The sequence below is a fragment of the Argiope bruennichi genome, chromosome 10 (genome assembly GCF_947563725.1).
Source record: "Argiope bruennichi chromosome 10, qqArgBrue1.1, whole genome shotgun sequence".
Lineage (NCBI taxonomy): Eukaryota > Metazoa > Arthropoda > Arachnida > Araneae > Araneidae > Argiope > Argiope bruennichi.
In genome coordinates, this window is record NC_079160.1 from 64,143,158 (window position 1) to 64,166,173 (window position 23,016).

General features: G+C 30.1%; 1 protein-coding gene and 1 long non-coding RNA gene across 2 annotated transcripts in view; one reads left to right on the forward strand and one right to left on the reverse strand.

Annotated features, from left to right (window-relative positions):
- Nucleotides 1–8,864: 8,864 nt before the first annotated feature.
- Nucleotides 8,865–11,133, forward strand: LOC129988689 (uncharacterized). The gene is made up of 3 exons (XR_008785669.1): nt 8,865–9,480; nt 9,587–9,744; nt 10,709–11,133. It is a non-coding gene; the product is annotated as an uncharacterized LOC129988689 (long non-coding RNA).
- Nucleotides 11,134–16,915: 5,782 nt separating this feature from the next.
- The window catches only part of LOC129988688 (cytochrome P450 4C1-like), a 29,569-nt gene continuing 23,468 nt past the window's right edge, over nt 16,916–23,016 (reverse strand). Inside the window, exons 10-12 of the mRNA XM_056096963.1 lie at nt 20,724–20,790; nt 20,195–20,374; nt 16,916–17,171 (exon numbers count right to left, since the gene is read on the reverse strand). Of these exons, the coding sequence (XP_055952938.1) occupies nt 17,014–17,171; nt 20,195–20,374; nt 20,724–20,790 (405 nt within the window). The 3' untranslated portion in view covers nt 16,916–17,013. The remainder of the gene's footprint in view (nt 17,172–20,194; nt 20,375–20,723; nt 20,791–23,016) is intronic.

The following is a 23,016-nucleotide window of genomic DNA, read 5'->3' on the forward strand; positions in this document are numbered from 1 at the left end:
CATATTCAAAGAAAGAAAGAAAGAAAGAAAAAAAAATAATCGTATATTTTTTAAGAACTGCTTATTATTATATTGAATTAAATCGTAATGGGTAAGTTACTTACTTGTTTTGAGTTCGCATAAGTATAAAAATGCCTTTTTTTTTCGAAAAACAATGAACTAAAATATTCCGCTCATCTTTTTTTCGAGAAGGGTTATAAAATAATAACCTTAATAATAATAATGGAAAGGTTATAATATAATAATATAAAATAATAATAATAATAATGGTTATAAAATAAGAATCATTATTTTAAACAAATTTTTAGAAAATCAAGTATGTAGCAGAATTTATGCAATCATTGAATAAACCATTACTATATAAATGACACTAGCATTTTCTAGATGAATGAACCAATTTAAAAGGTCAGAGCTTGATTATTAGTTTTATTAAATGGCTTGCTGTAAAACCTAATAGTATCGTATAGCTTTTTTTCCGTCAAATTTACTGGGAAATTGAATTGGGAAAAACCGCAATATTATCTGCTTGTGACAAAAGCAGTCTAGAACTTCAGTTCTTGAAAGCTAGAATTCATTCATAGGAAAATCTCATCAAAAATCAATTGTTCATGATACACTTTACAAAATTGGCTATGTAAATTAAAATTTACATATATAATTGAAACATTTAAAAATTTCTTTTTACGAAAATTGGCAGATTTGAAAAAGCTCAACTTCGTCTTTCGACTAAAATCCTGTTAGTTTTAACGCTCGTTTCGATATTTCTGTTAGTATTAAAAAGCATCTTTTATAGTGTTGCAGGTATTCGGTAGTTTACCTTCTAAACTTCTTTTACTTACTCATATGAACGAATGTACGTATGACTATAGCTCAATTTAATTTACCTAATGCTAACAAATTCGGCGCATGTATAATTTTAAGGGTGGTAATGTAATTTCTCGAATATTTTTGGAAATATTAAAGAGCAATTTTTATTAAAAGCTGCATTTCATGGGTTTTCTGAATTTTTTAAAATATTGTGGTGCAAAAAATCTGACAATTTAATAGTCAGGGGAATATTTCCAAATTTTGATAATTTTTTATTTCATTAATATTATACAATAGATTATATTCAGAAATTTAAGTCTTCGTTATTTCATCAAATATTTAATCGAGTGATTCAAAACATTGTTGAAAGCTAAAGATTCTGTTTTGCATCGGAATAGAAGAAATAAATTATAGTATAATGAAAATGAGAAAGACCATCCGCGAAGTTGCATCTTGACTTTATTAGAATGGTTTATATGAACAATGAAGAATTGGATTTAAAAAATTTGTTAAAATATAACGAATTTACATCTCGTAATAGCATGGTAATTTAAGCTTGAATCGTTGATCTAGCCTTATTTCATCAGTCGCCGCATTCTACTCGAGATTGTTTATTCATTTGATTTGCAAAATGCCAGTTTAAGTCTGTTAGAAGTGAAAATTATGCTTTGAAATGAATGAATAAAATTGCACCTTTTAAATTATAAATTTACATTGGCTAAATCATGCGATTGAAATATGCAATAAAAAAATTCTCGAGTTTTATCACAGCGTATAAGCATTGTTACCATTTTAAAAGTTGAATAAATTAAATGCACACAAATAAAATTATCAAGTTAATTTTTAAATTTCTGTGAAGTTAGCTTTTCATCATAATTTCTGGAGTTATCAAGGAAAATTCTTTATTACTACAAATTAATTTTGGTAGGAATTTAATATTAAAAAAAATTGTAAAAGTGAATCTCTTGAATGTCATTTCTCGAAAATCGCTATCTGCCAAAATTAATAGCTTCAGATCCAAAGCTTTGTCTAAAGACCGTTATATTCTGTACGTCATGTCCCTTGCCATTTATGGCAAGTTTATCTTGAAAGGACAATTTCTTAATAGTATCAAAATGTAGTGAATAAATTTCGACCGTGCAAACTTCTAATAATCCGAAATAATGAATTGAATATCTTAAGGGTTACTGACAACAGGTGCTTGAATATGACTTTGGCGTCGAAGGGCATCAATGACCGGCGCGCAAAGATTATTTGAAAGATTGATGAGGAATTATAACTTCGCTGAATTACCATAATTCCCACAAATCTTATTCGCGATATGAAATATTCATTAAGCATAGAATTTTTCAAAGAAATCGATATAAAGTAGGACAGAGCATCCCATGTCGCAAAAAGAAGTAATTCTTATCATTTATAACTTGCACCAATGTAACGACAATCTTTCTTTCAGTTCATTTCGCAAGATAATTTTGACACGAACGTGGAAGCGACACCTGCATCTTTATGTCAAACTCTCCTTATGTGGTGGATTGTTCATTTTGAAGCTATTGCCGTTGCAAGCGTCATTCTTCCAATTTTTCGACTCAAAATGTTAAATGTTAATAATACTAGTTCTAAGATGGTTTTGAAAAGAACTTTATCATAATATTGTGCTGCTTTTGGATGGAGGGCGATATTTTCTCCTGAATTTCCTGCTGTTGCATCGCATTGGACTAACCAGGTATGTTTACATAATTGTGGTACCCTAACTGCTTGGAGGTTACTTGTGGCGAATATTCGAATATTATGAATTCTTCCCTATTCCTTCAGAATACTAAAAGTTTAGATTTTAGTATCTTCCACGAATTTGCGACGCGTCAAACACTTAAAAGGAAAAGCCTAGAATATAGAAAATCGAATACTCGCTCAAAAATGAAGAAATCTCAAACCAATAACTTGGCAATAAGTGAATCCTCTCAAACTAAACGGAAGTTGAATATTTTTCTGATACAATAATCAATTAAAAGGTTTAAGATAAATTTTCTAAAATGAATATCTCAAACTACAGTTTGATTTCATTAACTTTCGCGATTGTTAATTTAGAGAACAATTCGTCCTCTAATTATTAACTTTGTCAAAGGCCATTCAATTAAGTTCCGGTGTAGCTTCATTTTGGAATGTCGAAGTTATAAGGACTACTTAATCGAACTCGTTGACAATTCATGAAATTCCATCCTTGTAGTGTTTACTTATTTTAGTCGGTTATTCTAAAGTAACTAATTTTTGATTTGAGGCTGTTATTCAAACTTCTGTTTATGAACTGATATGGCGAATTTCATATCGCGAGTTACAAATCCATGTAGGAAATTTAAATCAAAATATCTTCAACTTTAGAATAAAAATTAGTTTCGCAATTAATTCTTGATGTTCGAGGATTTATTGAATGCAAGATGAACCAGATAAGGAATAAACTTAGTTCAGGTACTAAAAATAAAAGCATCACGGCCTAATTTTTTACGCTATAAATGGAGGAATTTCCTTATATAAACGAAATTTTGCTTCCGGAAAGTAAAGTGAAGAGGAAGTTGGAATGACGAGATTTCTTGAAGTGATTGGTTCTTAATGATATAGTAGTAACGGAAATTCGAATCAAGCGAGGACAGAAAGATACAAGAAAATTAATGACATTCTAATTTTACTATTCATTTGAAAGGATGTTAAACGACGTTATTTTTTAATTAAGCCTGAAGTACTCCTCGCTAATTCGTATTTGGAAACCATATTTCGTGCAAATTGCGGATTAGTACCCTAAACATTCTCTTGCTCTTTGAAGCAATTTTTCCGTGTTTAAGTTTTTAATGTCATAAACAAGTTTCATATAAATTCTTTTGCTTTTCTATATTAGTCTGTAATTCTTTATCTTTGCTTATTTTAACATCTTTCGTGTAATCTAAATCAATGGAATAAATCGATTATTTTGTATTTGGTATTTCTGCATTTTAATTGTATCCTTTAAGGAGTGTCATTCAATTAGCATTATCTAGCTTCATTGTTTAGTATTCTCTTTATTTACTTAAATCACGAATTCATGCACAAGCTATTACATAAACTATCGGAACATTTCAACGTAGATGTATTTTAACCATTTCCGCCAGAAACAAGCCATGCTAATTTAGCATTTTAAAATTTCATTAACTGGAATTTAGAAAATTAGTTTTGTATCCAACTGACTTGAGCACAAAGAAATCAGGAGTATTGGGATCGAAAATTTGAAACGGTAAGTTAAAGAAATGCCAAGAAAGAAATTAGTGATATTACAGTATGCTTTCAGATAGAATCGTACATCCAAGTATCTGTTCTTAAATTTTAGAATCAAATCATTCTTGCGTTATTGGATACAAGCAGCGTTTCAACCAAAATGTGATTTCTTCGCAATATATAATCATAATTAATCTAATTATTCAGAAACATGATAGAGAATTGTTAGATGTCAGGTTTGGGCAATTTGGCACCTAACCCTGAGGAAATTAAATATTTAAATTCATAGATTGACCGAGGAAGCGGTACAGAATACTGGTAATATTTGTAGGCAACTTAAAAAAACATTTTAACAAATCGAATGCTCCGTTCCTATTCTGCTTTAACTCAGCTTGTTAATCAGAACTAGCATAAAAACCGCGGGATTAAGTACTGTTTAAATTTAGTTTTTAATTTTGGAGCAAAATATTTGGTCTCAGAGTAATGAGGATACTGACATACATTCTTGTATCAGGTTGAGATGCATTATGGAATCGGAAAATTCCTTTGATATGCATCACGAAAGACCTTTTGTATAATGTCCGCGTACAATTCGCAGAGTTAAATGTACTTTGCTTTGGGAATTGGAGTGGGTGTAAAGTCTAGCTTGTGGAATGACAGCTTTATGGAATGTGTCATAAAATGGAAAAATAGTCAATGTGTCAAAGTATGCAAGCTACTCCATCATGCTTTATGGACAAGACACGATTGTCTTTATTAACTAGTCGTGATATCGGATATTGTACGTAATGTTGAGTATTGAGAGTTGGTGTTAGAGGGATAATGTGTTTATAAGTGTGAGAATTGTGGACTGTGGATGGGGTTATTTACGAGAACCATGGATTGCTGGAAGAGTACATGGCGTGGGTAATGAGAGCTTGAGCGGTGGTTTCGGGGGTTGGTGTTGGAGGCGTGGGAAATGTCTGCGAGTTGTGGCTCAGAGGTTGGTGTTGGAGGCGTGGGAAATGTCTGCGAGTTGTGGCTCAGAGGTTGGTGTTGGAGGCGTGGGAAATGTCTGCGAGTTGTGGCTCAGAGGTTGGTGTTGGAGGCGTGGGAAATGTCTGCGAGTTGTGGCTCAGAGGTTGGTGTTGGAGGCGTGGGAAATGTCTGCGAGTTGTGGCTCAGAGGTTGGTGTTGGAGGCGTGGGAAATGTCTGCGAGTTGTGGCTCAGAGGTTGGTGTTGGAGGCGTGGGAAATGTCTGCGAGTTGTGGCTCTGAGGTTGGTGTTGGAGGCGTGGGAAATGTCTGCGAGCTGTGGCTCTGAGGTTGGTGTTGGAGGCGTGGGAAATGTGTGCGTGGGTGTGTGTGTGTACATATTGAGGAAATGAAAAATGCTGAAGAACGGACTGCATTTGTGTGTTGTACAATGGTTTGCTCTTTTTAATTATTTTAAACTCTTTAATTTCACGTTGATGTTTCATTATTTCAAATAGAAAGTACGGATATAGGCAGCAATGAGCTTGAAAATTTCCTCTGAAGTAGAAAATCAAGGGAATAATATTGAACAGATTGAGTAGGAAACGTCGAAATAAGTTTAACATTAAACCAAGACTTTCTTGATAATTTTTAAAATCATTTTGGATTTGAATCCCTTAAATGTGGCAGCTATATATTTATATCTGACAGAATAATCGTCCTTTTGTTTTCAAGTTTCCACTTTGCATAGGAATAAGTTCGAATCGGATTAGATAGCCGATAAATCGATTGCTCTGATGCTTTTGTTTTGTGATAATATTTCGGAGAATCTCTCATAATTAAAACTGTGCTCAAATGTATGATTAAAATACACAATGATTTTAATGAATAATCGAAATTCTTCATGGTATAATAAGTATCGACAAATGGCACTTGAATAACATACTTTTGAACAGAATAGATTCGAATTCATATTGGAGTGAAATTAGATATTTGATTTCCACAATCTTTGGTTTGCTGCGTTTTCTTTAGGAATGAGGTTGATATAAAAAAAATCAATTGGCTCGTTAAAAAAAATGTAAATTCTTCAAATGCCTAATATATAAACCTTTTATATATTTTTTCGAATTACATTAACTTATTCGTAGAGTTGCAATAGAAAAAATTGTTCATATGTTGGAAATTAAACAATTTATGCCAAAATTTCAACATCTCGTTTAAAAGCTGCTTTTTATTTTTAAATTTCATCTCGCGGTTCTTGCCATCTTGGACAATATGAATTCCGTATATGTAATCTTAAATTATTAAGCATTTCGTTCATCTAACCACCCTCCCCCCTCACCCTCCTCAATCTTCAAATTAAAATCAACATAATATGAACATTAATATTGTGGATGTCGCTCCTTCCTATCTGTAGATGAATTTATTCCCCTAGTAGAGGTTACAACATGGTATCTCTTATGCAAAAAATCGTTCAGTTGGTGCTCGCGTATCAATTAATCCTGAGGTAACTAGATATGAGGTGCAATAAAGTAAAATTTCTACTGAATGAAGTAGCTGAGTTTATTTGAACAATCACAGGTGAAGAAATTAGAAATAATTTAGTTTGTTCCTTATCAAAATTCGAAAACGGAAGGATCTCGTGTATTGAATACGGATGAATTCTAATTACCTTTTGAATTGAATGAAAGGAAGTAATCGGTTAGATCAGGGATAGGAAAGGTTTCGATATGTAATCGAATTAATTAAGCATTGGAGATATATTCTTTTAAATGTAGCTATTTTGAACGTATATGAAAGTAGGCAAATATCGTATCATTTCGCTATCCTTTGATGCATAAAAAATTTCTTTTTCGTTAAGCTTAAACAATCTATATAGCTTGAAGACAAGCAAAATTTTTCCATTCGACAGCAAATTTGTTTATTAAAAATAGACCTGGGATAATCTTTGTAATTCATCGTCTTCTAAAATTTAAAATTAAACACTAAACTGCTAGCTGCCCATTCGTATGTTTTTAAACTAGGAAAGCTTCTAAGACGCATTGAAATCTCAACATTTGGTGTTTTGATTGAATACGGAAGAAATAATCACTCGGAATTCTACAAAAGTGGCTTTCAAGTGAAGAAAGGGCCATAATTATGTGGATTTTACTTGGTATAGTCTAATGATATAGGAAAGAACCAGTCATTTTTTTTTCTTGTGCAGTTTCTGAAAATATTCAGAATGAATATTTAATTTGGTAAGTTTCTGGGGTTAAAATAACCTTAGAGATCATTAAACTGCCTTACTCATACTAGGAAGTTTGTATTGGATTCATCATTTTTTTCACTTATTTAAAAGAAATGCAACCTCTCGGAACGAAACAAGTCCTTCAGTTATTAGGGCAGCTCTCTAAAGACTCTTCACATGTTTGTTGGAGCAATGAAACAACGTCTTTCCCCATATGTGGAGTTACTGCCTTCTCAGCTCTTGGTAGAAATTGTCATGGCAACCATCTGGATGGCCAGGGGACATTCTCTCATTTCCGTACAAAAGTAATATCGGTAAGTTATGCTATTTATAATTCATATCGAAATGAAGATTAGTTGCAACAATTTATCAATGGTGACAAGAGCTATAAAAATGTACTCTTTTATTTCATTAGTTTTTCATAGGTTGGATTGCTTAACCGTGTCCATGCCGTTTTTTTTGACAAAGGCGCGACGTCAATCACAGTACTGTTTTCTCGGTTCCATGTGCTTACTATCTATCTGCACCAATGCTGGATGAGAGTAAGTATTCTCTTGAAGACATCAAAGTACAAGGAATTCATGGACACAGTAAGTTTGCAAATTATATTTAATAAAACTGAGAAAGAGACATGGCGTCTAGAAACCAATTGTATTCGATTCGACTCAAAAGTAAGCTTTCTGGAAACTGCAAAGAGAAGTGAAACATCATTTCCGGGAAACATTTATTAAAATATGTGTAACCTTTTGAACTACCCCTAAGCAAGAACTACCGGTATTGAAATACATGTTATACTATGATAGCTATTTGCATGTCATCACTTGGGTAGTACAGGGCCAGGAACTCTCAAATCATTTATTCCAATACGCACCTGTAACATGACAAAAATTATTCAAAATAATTATTTTTGTGTATATGGATTGAGGGAAACTTGTTTTCTAGAATGAATAAATGTGTTACTATTTACAAAATCAACGTCTTTCGATCCTTTATAAGTTGTAGTTAATAAATATGCTTCTTGGTAAGATCCTCAAATTATTTATTCATATTTCTCAAGCATCTAAATACAATATTTCATAAAATTTGAAATGCAACCGCCCAATATAAAATTGAATGTTCCTTAATTGAAATTTCATATAATTTACCATTAAGCATTTTGTGCGTCGGTATAAAGAATATTCTAACGTTTAGCGAATGAACTTGTTATATTAAGTATAATCAGCAATTATGCTTAACGGGAAATTAACAAATCAGATGCAAGACTTATTTTCCTACATACGCTTACATCTCTCGGAAAGTATTTTGGAAGTATTTTTTTTTAAACCAAATTTTTAGTTCAGTTCACAAATGTGTTTCAAATATTGCTATTAACTTGATTTTTAAAAAGAAAAAATGAACTGATGTGATACTCAAGATTTCTAATTAAAAAGAGAAACCTTTAATTTCTATCAATGAATTTGCAAGTAAATTCTTATCAGATTTTAAAATTTTCCATGTAGACGAGAGAAAAATAAATTCATATATTGTATTTTATAATATTCTTGATAGATTTCATAACTACTCATTTTTTTTCAGATGTTGAAATGTTTTGAAGCAAATGATCACGGCACAACAGATAATATGGAGGTTCAGCAAGCGCATATTAGAATTCGGATCCTATGGAATTCGACCGACAGACCAAAGATTATTGGATGATTTATAAAGCCTGAAATATTAGACAAGATTAATGTATCACCTTTGTACAAAAAAAAATTACCGGAATTTAAAAATAACCTTCACAGTGGATTGAAAGAAATGTTTATAATCCCTACATATTCCAGAAAAGTGGCTTCTAAGCGAGTCCGAATTACGTTGATTTCCCATAGCCTGAGATAGGAGGAAAAGCATAGCCACTACTTAAGCTGTTTTCTTTCAGTTTTTAATTAATAATGGCAAGAATTTTGGATATAGTATCATATAAAATAAATTACTTTACTTATACCTGAAAGTATTCTGACGGAATTTTTCGTGTTTACTTATCATGGAACGTCTCATGAATCGAAAAAGTGGCAGAAGCTCCCGCAATTGATATTAGTGCAACGCATTCTGTGAAGAAAATATTAGAGGCCATTTAATTGAACTGCTACTTAATACCATCCCTCATTTGTGCAGTGAATACCATTTCGGTTCCAGCAGCAAATTATATATATAATATATAAATATGGGAGATATCTGGATTGGCGGAAAAAAATGGTACTGAAGTGATATCGGTAAGTTGTGCGAATTATGATAACTGTCAAATCGAATTGAAAATTGTATCCAATCGCTTTTGATTATGAAATAATTAGACCTATAAAAATATTCTTATTCCATTAGGTATTCGTAGATCAGACAACTTAAGACTATTAGGGATGCAATTTTTCTTGGATAAAAGTGTGCCGTCACCATCAGTAATACGGTTTTCTCGTTTCTATATACAAACCATCAATACTCACAAATTTCCTTAAGATAATTTGAAGTACCAAATGTTCATGGTAAGTTCTTGAATCATTATAATAAAATTATCAGAATAGCATACTATTCGGAAATTATTTTATTTGGACCCTCTAGAAAAGTATTCAGAAAGCACAAAAATACATAAACCACGTTTCCTGGAAACATTGAAGTTTTAGCTGCGTCTGAACATAAGAACTGAATTACCGCTCGTGTTATACTCGGAGATCAATTTCTGTCAAAAGATGTCAGAGTAATTCATTGCCCAAGAATGGAGTTGGTCTATGTATGCTTTCTTGACAATAGGGAAATGTATGGTTAAACCTTTTCAGACATGTACCTATGAGAGAAAAGCAAAAAATGTTTCTGAATAATTTTGCAATTTCTAAGCTAAAGTTATTTTTTGGGGTCAAACCAAATATATTGCAGTTGATATTTAAAATTTTCACTCTCATTAATCGCCGTTTCTAGCATATAATCGGTAAGACGAACTCGTTTAATTTCCAAGTATATAAACGGCAATTTAGGAAATTCACTTGCAATCTACGAAAGGAATTGTGCTAATTTCTCAAAATGGGCCCTTTCTTTTCTCCACTATGCAAGAATGCGTTCGCTTTCGATGCTTTTAAGCAGTTCTGTGAAGGTTTCGAGACGCTGGCAAATTATAACGTATTTTAAAATCTAAACAATGATTATCGGACGCTATTGGAGCATTCATTATTTGCCATTTCTGACTTTCATAGAGAATAAAAATACGCATGACTCAGAAGATTCTGAAATTAAAAAATGCTCAATTACTTTAAAATTGTACTTAAATGGTTAATTTTCAAAATGCGAACTGTTGGTTGAAAAAATCCTGTATGTAGATTCCGCTTCTATTGATAGCAATTAAACATTTTTCAGATTATTGGAGTGGATTTAAAGGTCAAAATTTAGTCTTTTATATTCAAACATTTAATGGCTTTCTCGATAGTTTGATGTAATCTATTAATTTAATCTTTTCAGATGTAGACATGTTTTAACCCAAGTGATCACGTCACAAGATACTATTTGGAGCTTTCAACCTTGCAATTCAGAGCCTTTTCCATGGAATAACGGAAATCCAATTTATGCAATTGAGTTTGTAAAATTCCTTTTGGCTTCGCCTAAATTTATTGGTTCTAAAAAAAATAATGAATGCATAAATGGTGTGCGCAGTGGAAATGTGATCATGTATGTAGTCAACATTGCTTAAGGATATTAGTATATCTTTGAAATGTTTTATTCTATTCTAAGAGCAACATAATGAATATTTATATAATTTTTTTCGAACTTTGAAAAGCTTGTGCAAAATATCTGATCCAAAACAAGTGTTTGACAAGTCAATTTCATCTTAAAATTGCCTGGAAACTTTTATTGTTATACCAACTTTAAAATGATGGTCTGTATTCATTCCCTTCAAATGTAATACTTGTTTTTTAATCTTTATTGAGAAATAAGCATTTTAAAAACATACATTGGTGAATAGGTTTTTCTAACAAGGATATCATAAAATTTGCTAGTATATTTAATTTTGCTTGTATTCTAAACCAACTTTCTAACTAAACTGAAGGTGTAATTTACATTTTAGATAAAATTCGTTTTAATATTTCTGTATGGTTATTAATCTCTTATTAAAGCTCAAGTTGACAGATCTCTTATTGACCCAACAATATAGGCAGGAACCGCAATTGTTACGAAATAAAAAAAAAAAAAAAAAATTCATTTGCCTAGTGCATTATTTCATCATGACTGGAAAATGAATCTCTTCGCCATTATCTAATTTGTTAGGATTATTTTTAATCACTAATAAGTTTTTTTAAAAATGCGTTTTTTTTAATTTTTGTAAATTGTTCTGTTTTTCATGTTGCCTACATATTTTTCAAAATTCGTCTTTTGGAATGTCAATTTCGTGAAAACATCTTCATGATCTTGTCCATTTTGCTTTGCAAGTATAAAATGAGTTATCAAGTATTTTCTTATGACCATATGTATGCGATACTAATGTAATAAAGAATTCTGCATTTCATAATGATTCTGATATTCGCCCTTTCAAATATTTGTTTTAAACAGGCAAAATTATTTTATGCTTAATATCATGTGTACCGTTTTATGCTTAATTTCTGTTTTTCAAGATATCTAAATTTTTAAAAAATTTAGTCTCAAAGTAAACCCTAAAGTTATGAAATTTGCTATAACTGTTATATGCATGTTCAGCTAATTTAAAATATACGAATAGTAACTCTTGTAAAGAAAAATGTCTTGTGCATGGAGGATAAATCAAAACGTACTGTTAGCATGCATGTTTGTCTTCTTACATTGTTTGAAATTCCCAAAATATTTTCAATGAATATTAATCAATCGTAAGTCGTGTATTTACGCACATGAAAAATTTTGTATTTTGAAGAAATGTTTTATGGTAATATTATGAATTTGATAATACTCGACTTTTAATACTATAAATATTCTAAAATTTTTATAAAATAAACTTTTTTTTCTTTTCATATGTGAATTTCATAATGCATTGCATTAATTGTTTCTGAATCAAAATTTAGGCATAAGGGTTATTTAAATCTGTTACATTTCATATTTATTTTACCGTAGTCTTTGCAAATACATTAAATCTGTTCGTTGCATCCATTTGAAATTATTTTTTAAATTGAATTTTTATTTATGTTAAATTTACTATTACCATTTTATTTTAATTTTTTAAAATTCTAAATATCTGGCTACTTTTAATTTTACGTAAAGTTTACATCCGCGGATAAAGCATATTTTGATTGGCTCGGCCGGCCAGCCATTCAAAACATTCTTTCATTCTCGGAAAGCATTTGATCATCGTGCCTGATCACCACGGTGATCATTATGCTTTTAGAGAAAATACGATGCTATTTAATAATTAGTATAAAATAATATGCATAAAATTCTACTCAAATATGTCCCTTTTGTTGAAGGAAAAAGTGAATGGATGCGATGAATGTTAAATCTATATGTAGGGCGGGTCGCTTTTTCTATTTTTAATAACATGAGAAAGTCTACGATTCTGATCTATCAGCTTTTCAGTAATATATTTGCTAAATTCTTTTTTTAATTTAATAGAATATTAAACCTTCAAATATTCTATGTTACATTAAGCATTGAAATAAAATTTTTATAATGAATTTTCAATTGAAATTCTGCCAAATGCATTAAGTTACATAAATGTTTCTTCCCTAGTTATAACAATTCATGCAGCATAAAATATTCCAACTCAAGTATGTTAATTTAATGTTGAACGAATGCTTTGCTTATTAAACTAAATTCTTTTTAAGCCAATTTAATTTATGTAATCTTTGCTGTTTTGATATATGTACTGGATTCAGCATGCATTTATAATGTACTTTTTTATATTGCAATAATCTTTCTTGTAAATGGCCTGTTCTCGTATCTCAAACATGCAAATAAAATTTTATCTACTTTGAATTCAATTTTGTGTTTAATTTTTGAATATTCTTTACTCCTCTGACAGAAATTATTCGATGGTAGATGTCTCAGGGAAATTATAAATTCACTTTACGAATTTGTTAGTTTAAGACGGTGTTGGGTAAGTCGTTAAAAGAATACTGAATTGATTCAAATGAAAAGTAGAAATGCATAAGATGAATTAAGTTTTTTTTTCATACCCCTTACCTGAAATCTTTATTTCCATAAATAGCAAATATAGCTAATAATAAAGCTAATAAGCTAAATCAGTATTATAGCTATAAAATCGAATTCCCTTTTTCTAATTTTCTTTCTATAAGACTTTGATAAAAATTAATACAAGTTCAAGTGCTTCTAAATTTTTAGTAGATTTTATTTTCTTATGTTCTGTTTGGATAAAGGTGTTTTAGAAATTGTTACTAATGAAAATCAAATATTTATTTTTATAGAAAAATATTAAGTATACATAAACAAATCGTAAAATTCTTAGTATCGGATATCGCTGATCATTTTTCTCTTTAAATATAATCCCCCGTTTGTACACTGTAAAATCTACGCATGCATAAAATGCCTTTACACATGCGCATTTACGCAAAATTACATTTACATCATATAATCACGATTGAAAACCATCTGGATGCTCTTGGCTTTCTTCCTTGTCCTTTTTAATTTACAATATTTTTGAAGCATGTCGGTGTATAAAATAAATTATTGATATTTTACAATATTTGCTGTATAAATCTCCAACACTCAGAAATCTAGACGGCAAGTTTATTTTACGATGACATTTTTGGCTGTTTAAATATGGATATAAACTTGGAGATAGCCTTTCGATTCCTGGTTAGTCATGGTATTTTACTTTAAGAAGACAAATTCCATATATTTTTGAAAGACTTAAATATAAAATATTTTGTTTAAGATTTAAATGCAAAATAAAACTTGGCAACTTAGAGAACATTTAAATACAGTAAAATTTGCCGAATTCGCAGCTCAAAGAAGAGTCAAATTTTTATTGCAGAATTCTAATCGGCTACAATATATAAACCTAAGAAAAATATAAAAGTCAACATATTCAGGTAAAAATACGATTATAAATCAAAAATGGCAATGCATTTGTATATATTTAATAAAAGATTTTAATAAAGTAGTAGTAAAAAAAATGGTAGCTTATTTTTAGAAAAATTATAAAGTGGAAAATGAGGAATAATAGTGCAACGAAATTTCAATATAAACTGTACAATAAACATAGAGCTCATTCAAAAAATGTTATTTTAATAATATATTGTTGAAAGAAATTTCCGACCTTCAGGGGTATATCTTATTCTCTTAACTAAAAATTCCTAAAATTCAATCACTGAAACGGCTGTTTTAAAAAAAGTCGCGATTGTAATTTTTTTCTTAAATACAAGTACTCAGTTAAGGTAATAGTGAACCCATTTTACAGTCTGTCTTTTCTTCGATTTAAAATAATCCTATGAAATGGAAAATAAACCTATAATTTATGCGAGTGCAGAATAATCTTATGGAAGGATCCTTAAACAATCTTTTTTTCAAATTTATTAGGAGTTTCAGTAATAAAATATTATAATTACCTCAGTATATTATTAGTTATCCCAGAAATTATGAGGACTATGAGGTAATTGACAACATTTAATTTGGCTCCTTGCCAAGGTAATGAATTGATTTGAAGAGATTTGATGAGATAAGAAACTACCTTTTGCCTTAAAACGCATTTTATCGCAAGTTCCCAACAACTTCAAATTACCACTTTTTTACTATTCTTTACTGTTTTTTAATAACAATGTGTTCAATAAAATGTATGTCATGGAATTGCGCATGCAATCTATTATATATCAATATTATCAATTTGGAATAATATATTATTTTTATATACTCAAATCTATTGGACAATTACTGAATTTTATTAGATAGAAGGAAATATTTAAATGTAATGTTTAATGTGCATTTAATGGTGGATTGCATTCAATCTCAATTCAATATTTTTATTCTTTGTATATTTTATTTCATCCTATATAATAATTTCAAAAGGGAATTTTGGTGATTCTAAAATTATTCTGGGATCATGATAATATTTACAAAAGAACTCAGACATGAAAGATATCATTTATCTCGTCGAAGACAAATACTCGTACAATTTATAACTGTGGTCATTGTCAAAAAATGTTTATTTCATATTATAATGTATCTCCATGTTTCCCTGGATGCTAAAAATTAGTCTTGGAAGTAACATATATATTTGTTTGTACGTAATAAATCATAAAAGTTATGAATTAAGTAAATTAAATTCATTATTTAATTTTTTTCCCTCCAGAAATCAACAAAATGAAATTTGAAATCCATTATGAAACTGATTGTTTGTCATAACGCCTATTTTTATTTTTCAACTTTAGTAATAGATGACAGCACGAACATTGTAAATTGTGAGATGAGTTCGGTTTCTTTTTCAATTCCTACTATTAGTTCGCATTCTCCCTATATATATTTATATATCTTGTCAAATTTTCTATCGTTAATAAAAAATTTTTATTCATCCACTAAAGTTCAAATACATTTTTTTAAAACTTGTAGTGAATGACACTTGATGTTAGTATAAGTTTTTCAAATATTAATTCCTTAATTATTAAATTTAATTCATTTATAATACTTTAAATAGAGTTTTAGTAGTTTGTAATGAAAATTGAAATCAACAGACAGTAGCTCAATCGGTAAAATGATAGGATTTCAGTATTTTCCAAGGTGAAGAATGCGAGTTCCGTTCTTGCGAATGTAGGAATTGACTTTTCTTTCATATTACTTGTTATTTTATACAATCGCCTCACAATGATATTCAAACGCACATAAATGATATAAAAAATTATAATAAACTTTGTGAAAAGGGAAAAAAATATCAAATCGCTTCAGAATAAGACCGAGAAATTCTTTTTTGTAGTTTTGAATATTGAAAGAATATTTATTTCATTTATTTAGAATGTTTTTTATTATTATAATTTTTTCCCTTGGTTTCAGAAATTTTGTTTGAAATACTTCCTAATATTGTTTGATTTAAACATCGGTGTGTAAATTTTAGCGTCTCAGGAATAGACATTAATTGCTCATATATTTATTACTACATATAATAAATAAAAGCTTTAATTTTTATTACAAAATGGGATTAGAAAAACATTTATTTTTATCAAAACATATCTATTTGACTTTCCGTCGAATATGAATTATATAAAGGAAAAATTATTAGAACATTTATTTCAAGCATATTTATTTATCATCTCATTGAAATATAAGCATCTCCTCAATTTATTTCTGTCGAAAACAGTGTTAATTTAGATAGTCTTGTGTTTATAGAATTTTTATCATCTTGTTATTATTATTTCATTGATAACTTTACTGACATATATATAGCTATTGATACAGCTATTTTTATTTGTTGTTCCTAGAGTAGCTATTAATTAAAAGCTATTTCAGAGTTTGTCTTTTGTACAGTTTTGCAATTTGTGTGAAGTCCTTGGAATCCATAAATTTAATAAATCGAAATTTCTGCAATATTTCTAAAAGAATTTTTTTTTTTTTGAGAATACAGCCATTTGGAAACAAATTACGAGGAATTATGATGTTTACATTTTTTTCCCGCTTTTGAATCTAATGTTTTTACTAATATCTCGAATTCGTTAAGTAACAATGTTTAATTAAAAATATTTTATAATTTAAAATAGACACTTTAAAGGAAGGACGTATATTTTATTCATTTCCTTAGCATGCAGAGTACAGCTTTTAAAAATTGACCCTTATAAATCAAAAATGTGACAACTTTACAATCACCGGGACTCAAACTTCAGTCTCAAAGGTTTAACACTTCGAATAACAAGATTAGGGTAGATAATCACTTTTTCTCTGCCGTCCAAAGAAGAGACACGGAAGCGTCTGAGAATGCTTGATAAAATTATTTTCATTTCCATCATTGCGAATTTCTGACCTGTAAATGAAAGCAGCGTGCAGTCAATAATACGAAGATATTTAATATTTTAACGTCGCAGCAAACCTTCCGTTTGTATAGCTCATGTGGCTTGTATACGGTTTGGTACAGCTGTAAGTGGATTCAATTAAAAAAAAAAAGAAATATTACATTGTACAATGAAACTATGCGATTATGTCTTGAACACAAGAATACTAAATAATTGAACGCGGTAGGGATAGAAAGAGGACTTAATTGAATAAGAAAATTATATTACAGTGACAACACCGATAAGAATGAAATTTCGACAATGTCTTATGTGCAAGAATATTGAATAAACTTAGTAAAAATTAAATAAAATTTTTTTTAACTATATCTTGAGCATAAGAATACTGCTTAAATATACATGGTAAGATAAGGAAGAATGAAAAAAAATATTTCTAATGATATCAAAGCAAATTATTATTTACAAATTTGTTTAATATTTTATAAAAAGGTCGGAGGTAAACAAGAACATCGAAGGAAATGTCGGAGAAGCAAGTAGTATCATTTTTGTTTCTAATTTATCAAGAAATCAACAGAAATAGTGTGAGAAGAGAAATTGTCAGATAAATCATCAGTGCCAGTTTTGTCAGTATTTCCGCAGAATATCAGAGGGAAATACGAACAGAAAAAAGAAATGTTGGGAAGACATTAATAACATCTTTATTAGGCATTTTATTAAAAAGTTGAAAGGATATAGAAACATAACGGAAAGAGCCAGACAAGCGAATAATGACATTTTTGTTTAGTGAAGATCCTCTTGATGTCGAAAGGAAACAGGAACAGATGGAAAAGTCTCGGTTAAGCAAGCCGTAATCAACGCTTTTTTTAGTACTTCTTAAGAAGACCAGAGAGAAATATGAGCAGAAAAAGAATTGTCAGGAAGCTATTAATAACACCTTTGTTTAGGAAATTTATGAAGAGGTTGAAATTATATAGGAGCATAAAGGAATGATCCAGAAAAGCCAACGTTGACATTTTTGCTTTGAGAAGAACCTCAAAATGTCGGAGTGAAGTAAGAACTGAGAGAAAAGTATCGGGTAAGCTGTTAAAGAACTTGTTTATCGTTTTCCCAATGGTCGAAAGGAAATCAGAAAAGAATAGGTACGAAACTTCTATTTCTTATCAGTTTATTTAAAGCAGCTACTTTTTTTTTTAATTCTGAACTACTGTTGAATTTTACGACACAAATCAGAAATATCTCCAGGACAGTAACCAAAATTTCCATAATCCATATTTTTCAAACGTCCTTAAAAATACACTACTGGGCAAAAGTATTGCAAGTTTAAAAAATATCACGTTTTTTGCAAGAATAAGGCCCCAAAAGTAATATTTTTTCATGAAAGATATATTTTCTAGTATAAATGTGGTAGAGAAGTTTCAAACTATTGCGTCATCCATTGTGAAGCAATCTTCTGCAACGATTGTGCAGTCGACTGATTCACACCTCATAAAGAGATTCAAAATCAAATGAACCGTAGATAAAAAGGCTAGAAGTGGTCGTCTAAGATTATCTTCTAAACATGCTGATATTACAAGATTATATGGTAAAAATAGATTTGAAAGCTATGCTAAACTTGCAAGAGAATTGAATGAATCCAAGTCTGTCATTTCGAGTCCCAGAACAGTTCGTATTAGGCTCTGTGAAGCTGGTTACAAGGCACAAGTAAAAAAAAACAACAAAAAAAAACACTACAAACAATGCTGAAAAAATAATTGGGGCGGGCCAAAGTGCACGAAAATTGGAATATTTCGAAATGGAGAAAGGTTATATTCAGCGACGAAAGTCGCTTTTCCTTAATGCCTGACGAGATTGCCCACGTTTGGCATATAGCAAAGGAGAGTATGAGGCCGTAATACCTGGATTGTACATAAAAACACCTTGAGAGATTGATGGTGTGGGGGTGCATGTCATATCAGTCAAATGGAACGATTTTATTTTGTACAGGGAACCATGAATGGTGACAAGTATGTTGGTGTGCTGAAGTTTCAATTGTTTCATAGTGCACGCGAGATGTCTTCTAGGTAAAAAATATTTATTGCAGCAAGATTTAGCACTCTGCCATGCATCGAAAAAGATAAAACAAACTTTACAATTAATTATAAATTTCATCTCAATTTAGTTCTGACCTCTATATCGAAACATTCATTATTTTAATTTAAAGCTACATTTGCAAAACATGGTATTAATGTTCTCACATGGCTAGACTACTGGCCAGATTTAAGCCTCTTTGAGAGTTTAAGGAGAATAATGGGAAAAAAATAAGTGAGAATGATTCCAGAGCAAAAGAAGAACTTTTGGAAACAATAATTAAAATTTGGCACAATGAAATATCGAAAGAAGTGTTGGAAAACCTTGTGGATTCCATGCCTAACAGAGTGACTGCTGTGATGGAAGCCAGAGACTGCCCAACCAAATATTAAATGCTTTTTAGTTAACTTGAACTCTTTTATTGTCTTTTCTGATCAAAAGAAATTGAAATATTCTCTTTACTTCATTCTGTTCCGGGAACCAAAATGGATTCCAATGCTAAAAACCAGTACATTTTGGTTGCATTTTGTTCTTTTTGAAATTGAATAAGTTTTTTTGTTCAATAACTTAAATATTTCTTGCCTTGCCTAACTTAACATATTGACATAAAATTATATCACTTTAAATGAAAGAATATTACTTTTTTAGGTGGGGGGGGGAGGCTTTTTCTTAAAAAGTAATATGAAACATTAAATTTTCTTAAAAAATAATATGAAACTAAATATCTCAAACTTGCAATACTTTTGACCAGCAATGTAGCTAAAAGTGCGAAAACCATTTCTGATTTATTTGAATGACCATACGTGATTTGAAAGTTGATAGATAAAATATATGCAATCAATTAAGGACATCGTTATCATTTAAAGGAATATTAAAATTGCATCATCAAATTACAATATCATCCTGGAAAATAGTTTTTATAGTAATTTGTGAAGTCTAAGCTCACTGCAAAAGAAATTGTAAATCTTACCTATACAGTTCCGAGGCCCGGCAGAAAAGGCAACATAGGCATAAGGATGCCTATTTTTACTGTTTTCTGGTAGGAAACGATCTGGATCGAATATTTCTGGATTGGGAAATGACACAGGATCCCGATGTAAAGCGGAAATAAAAATACAGCACGTAGTACCAGTATATACGTTATAACCCACTAAAATTACAAAATATATTAGCACTGTATAGCTGTATAGCATTGTCTATATAGCGTTTTCAAAAATGGAATATCCAATTAAGTGAATATAAAAACATTACTTGATGTTATTAAAATTATTATTTTTATTAAAATAGAGTTTTATATAGCATTTGATAAAGAGAGTTGTTAACTCACACATTGCCAAATAGAATCATTCTCCCCTATCACGAACATACATTGAACCAAGCAAACACACAGAATTCAGCCATCATCCAATATCTCCTTGTTTGCAAAACACGCTTCAACCACAGAAACAAAGAATTTGAAACAAAAAAAATGTGTTAATAAGAAAAATAAATTTACTTACAAACTTTAAAAGATTGTTTGTTTTCCCTTAAGATCACTGGAACGGTTGGATACAGTCGCATTGTTTCCTGTTTAAAATAAAGAGTATTTAATATATTTAATAATACATGCTTCCATGTACATGTTACAATGAAAACCCGAGATCATTTAAAACGCGAATTAACTAGGGAGAACGCGTTCTAACTGACCGCGCTAGGGAATACCCGTTTTCTCTAGTTATTTCAAGTATTGTCCAATTAAAAACATATGAATCATCTAGGTTTCTTGCTTGTGAAATTTCCAAAGCAAGAGCAAGTGTACTAGTTTTACTCGTACTGGAACATATTTGTGCTGCTCATTTATTTACGACGTGTAAAGAAAATTTTAATGCTTTTTGCGCCAAAAATTTTAAAAATAATACTTTTGGATAATTGCAGTTTTTTTTACATAAAAAAAAGCAGAATAACTTTAAAATTATTTCACATAATGAATACAACACTCTCTTATTTGAGGTTAAAGAAGCAAAATTTTCCGTTAGAAAGACTTCAATTCATTTCCACAGAGTAAAAAAGATTGACATTCTTGAAATCAGTGGAGTAAAAAAGTTGGATTTTTTGAAATGAGCTCACAGAATATTATTTGCCAGTTGAAGAAATTTTTGAATCTATTAAATTTTCACATGTGGCCATGGGACATGGGGATAAAGACAGACTTAAAATTGAAAATTCAAGAAAATTTGCTAAATTAATTGACATAAAATTAAATTTGCAAATTTGACACAAAAGATAAAGTTCTGAACTAGCTGAATTCGAAGTAAGAAATTGTATTTAAACTTTATTAACTCAGTATTTATTCAATAAATATATGGTTATTACTTATATAATTTTATAAATATTTATGCAGGAAGACTAAGCAAATCAGGGTACAAGTTTGTCCAAAAATGTAATATATTCACTGATTTTGAGATCGAATTCAATGTATCGCCGTAAATTTACTTGACTCAAGAACGAGAACAGGACATTTAACTGAAAACACCAGCAAGAAAAGGAACTTTAGGAAATAGACAAGGGTTCGCCCACTGTTCTTGCATAAAAGATTGTTCTTCAAAGAGATTCAAGGTTGTTTCTGTATGAAAAAAAAGTCCTCTTTGCAATTCTAAGTGTCAGAGCAGTTTGGCATGTAGAAAAAAGTAATTTGTAATAACGATACGTTATTAAACAATATTCAATTAAAGTAATTTTTTCTTCAATGATAGCTTCTTTCCTTAAACACTACATTAGTAAGTAAAGTTTTATACAATAATTTTGGATTAAATAACATTGTCTAACAAATCAGTCAAAACAGGAATAAAACTGGTTTTCCCTAGTGGTATCAGTTAGAACGCGTTTTCTCAAATTAATTCGGTTCTGTATCTTGCGCTGTCAATTAAAACGGGTTTTCTCTAGTTTATTCGGGTATATATATATATATATATATAATGATATTTTAAACTTTTAATTTCAATTTAATTAATTTCCAAGATTTTATCTTAATTTGGCCCATTGTAACTTCATTCTAAAAATATTATCCTATTTCGTGATCCAATTCCACTTTCTCTACTTAATTAATTCAAGATAAGCTTTATAAAACTGCTCAATCGGCTAAACGCCAATACTTTCACACGCTCGTCGTGAAGGGGTAAAAAATGTCCAGAAAGCACATTCTTTCTTAAAAGATCCCTGTGTTTCCCTTACATGTGATTGACATGCGTCAGAAATCCCTATCAGAATCTTATTAATACATTAGCACTATGAAGAAATATTTTCCCCATCAAACTCCAAGGTTATATAAGGGGAGGGATAATTTATTTCGGCCTTCTTCCCTACTTCCGCTTTGTACTGCGCTGTGGCGGACGCGCAATGCTTGTAAATTGCAATGCAATGCGTCTTTGCTTGTAAATAACTATGCTTTCCTGATGGACATTAAAAAGAATTTAAAAATTTAAAAAGTCTCTTCAATTTCTTCAAATTGTATCCTGCTTCACAACAAATAATGTTATATATATATATACCTCAAGCAAAACAGAAGTTATGCATATGAATTAGAATTCATATACTTTTTTTCTAAGCTAATTACTTTTTTCAAGTTTTAATTTTTATAGTATTAAAAATTGTATTTTATTGTATTTATTGTATCTTGTCTGTGGGAATTCCTCAGCTTTATTTTTAAACCGATTTATTAATTATCATACATAGTTTTCTTTGAAAATCGGCTGCTTGGATCTCTAAACTATTTACGTCTCATTTTTAAGTAATTGGAAATGTTGAAATCTTTTG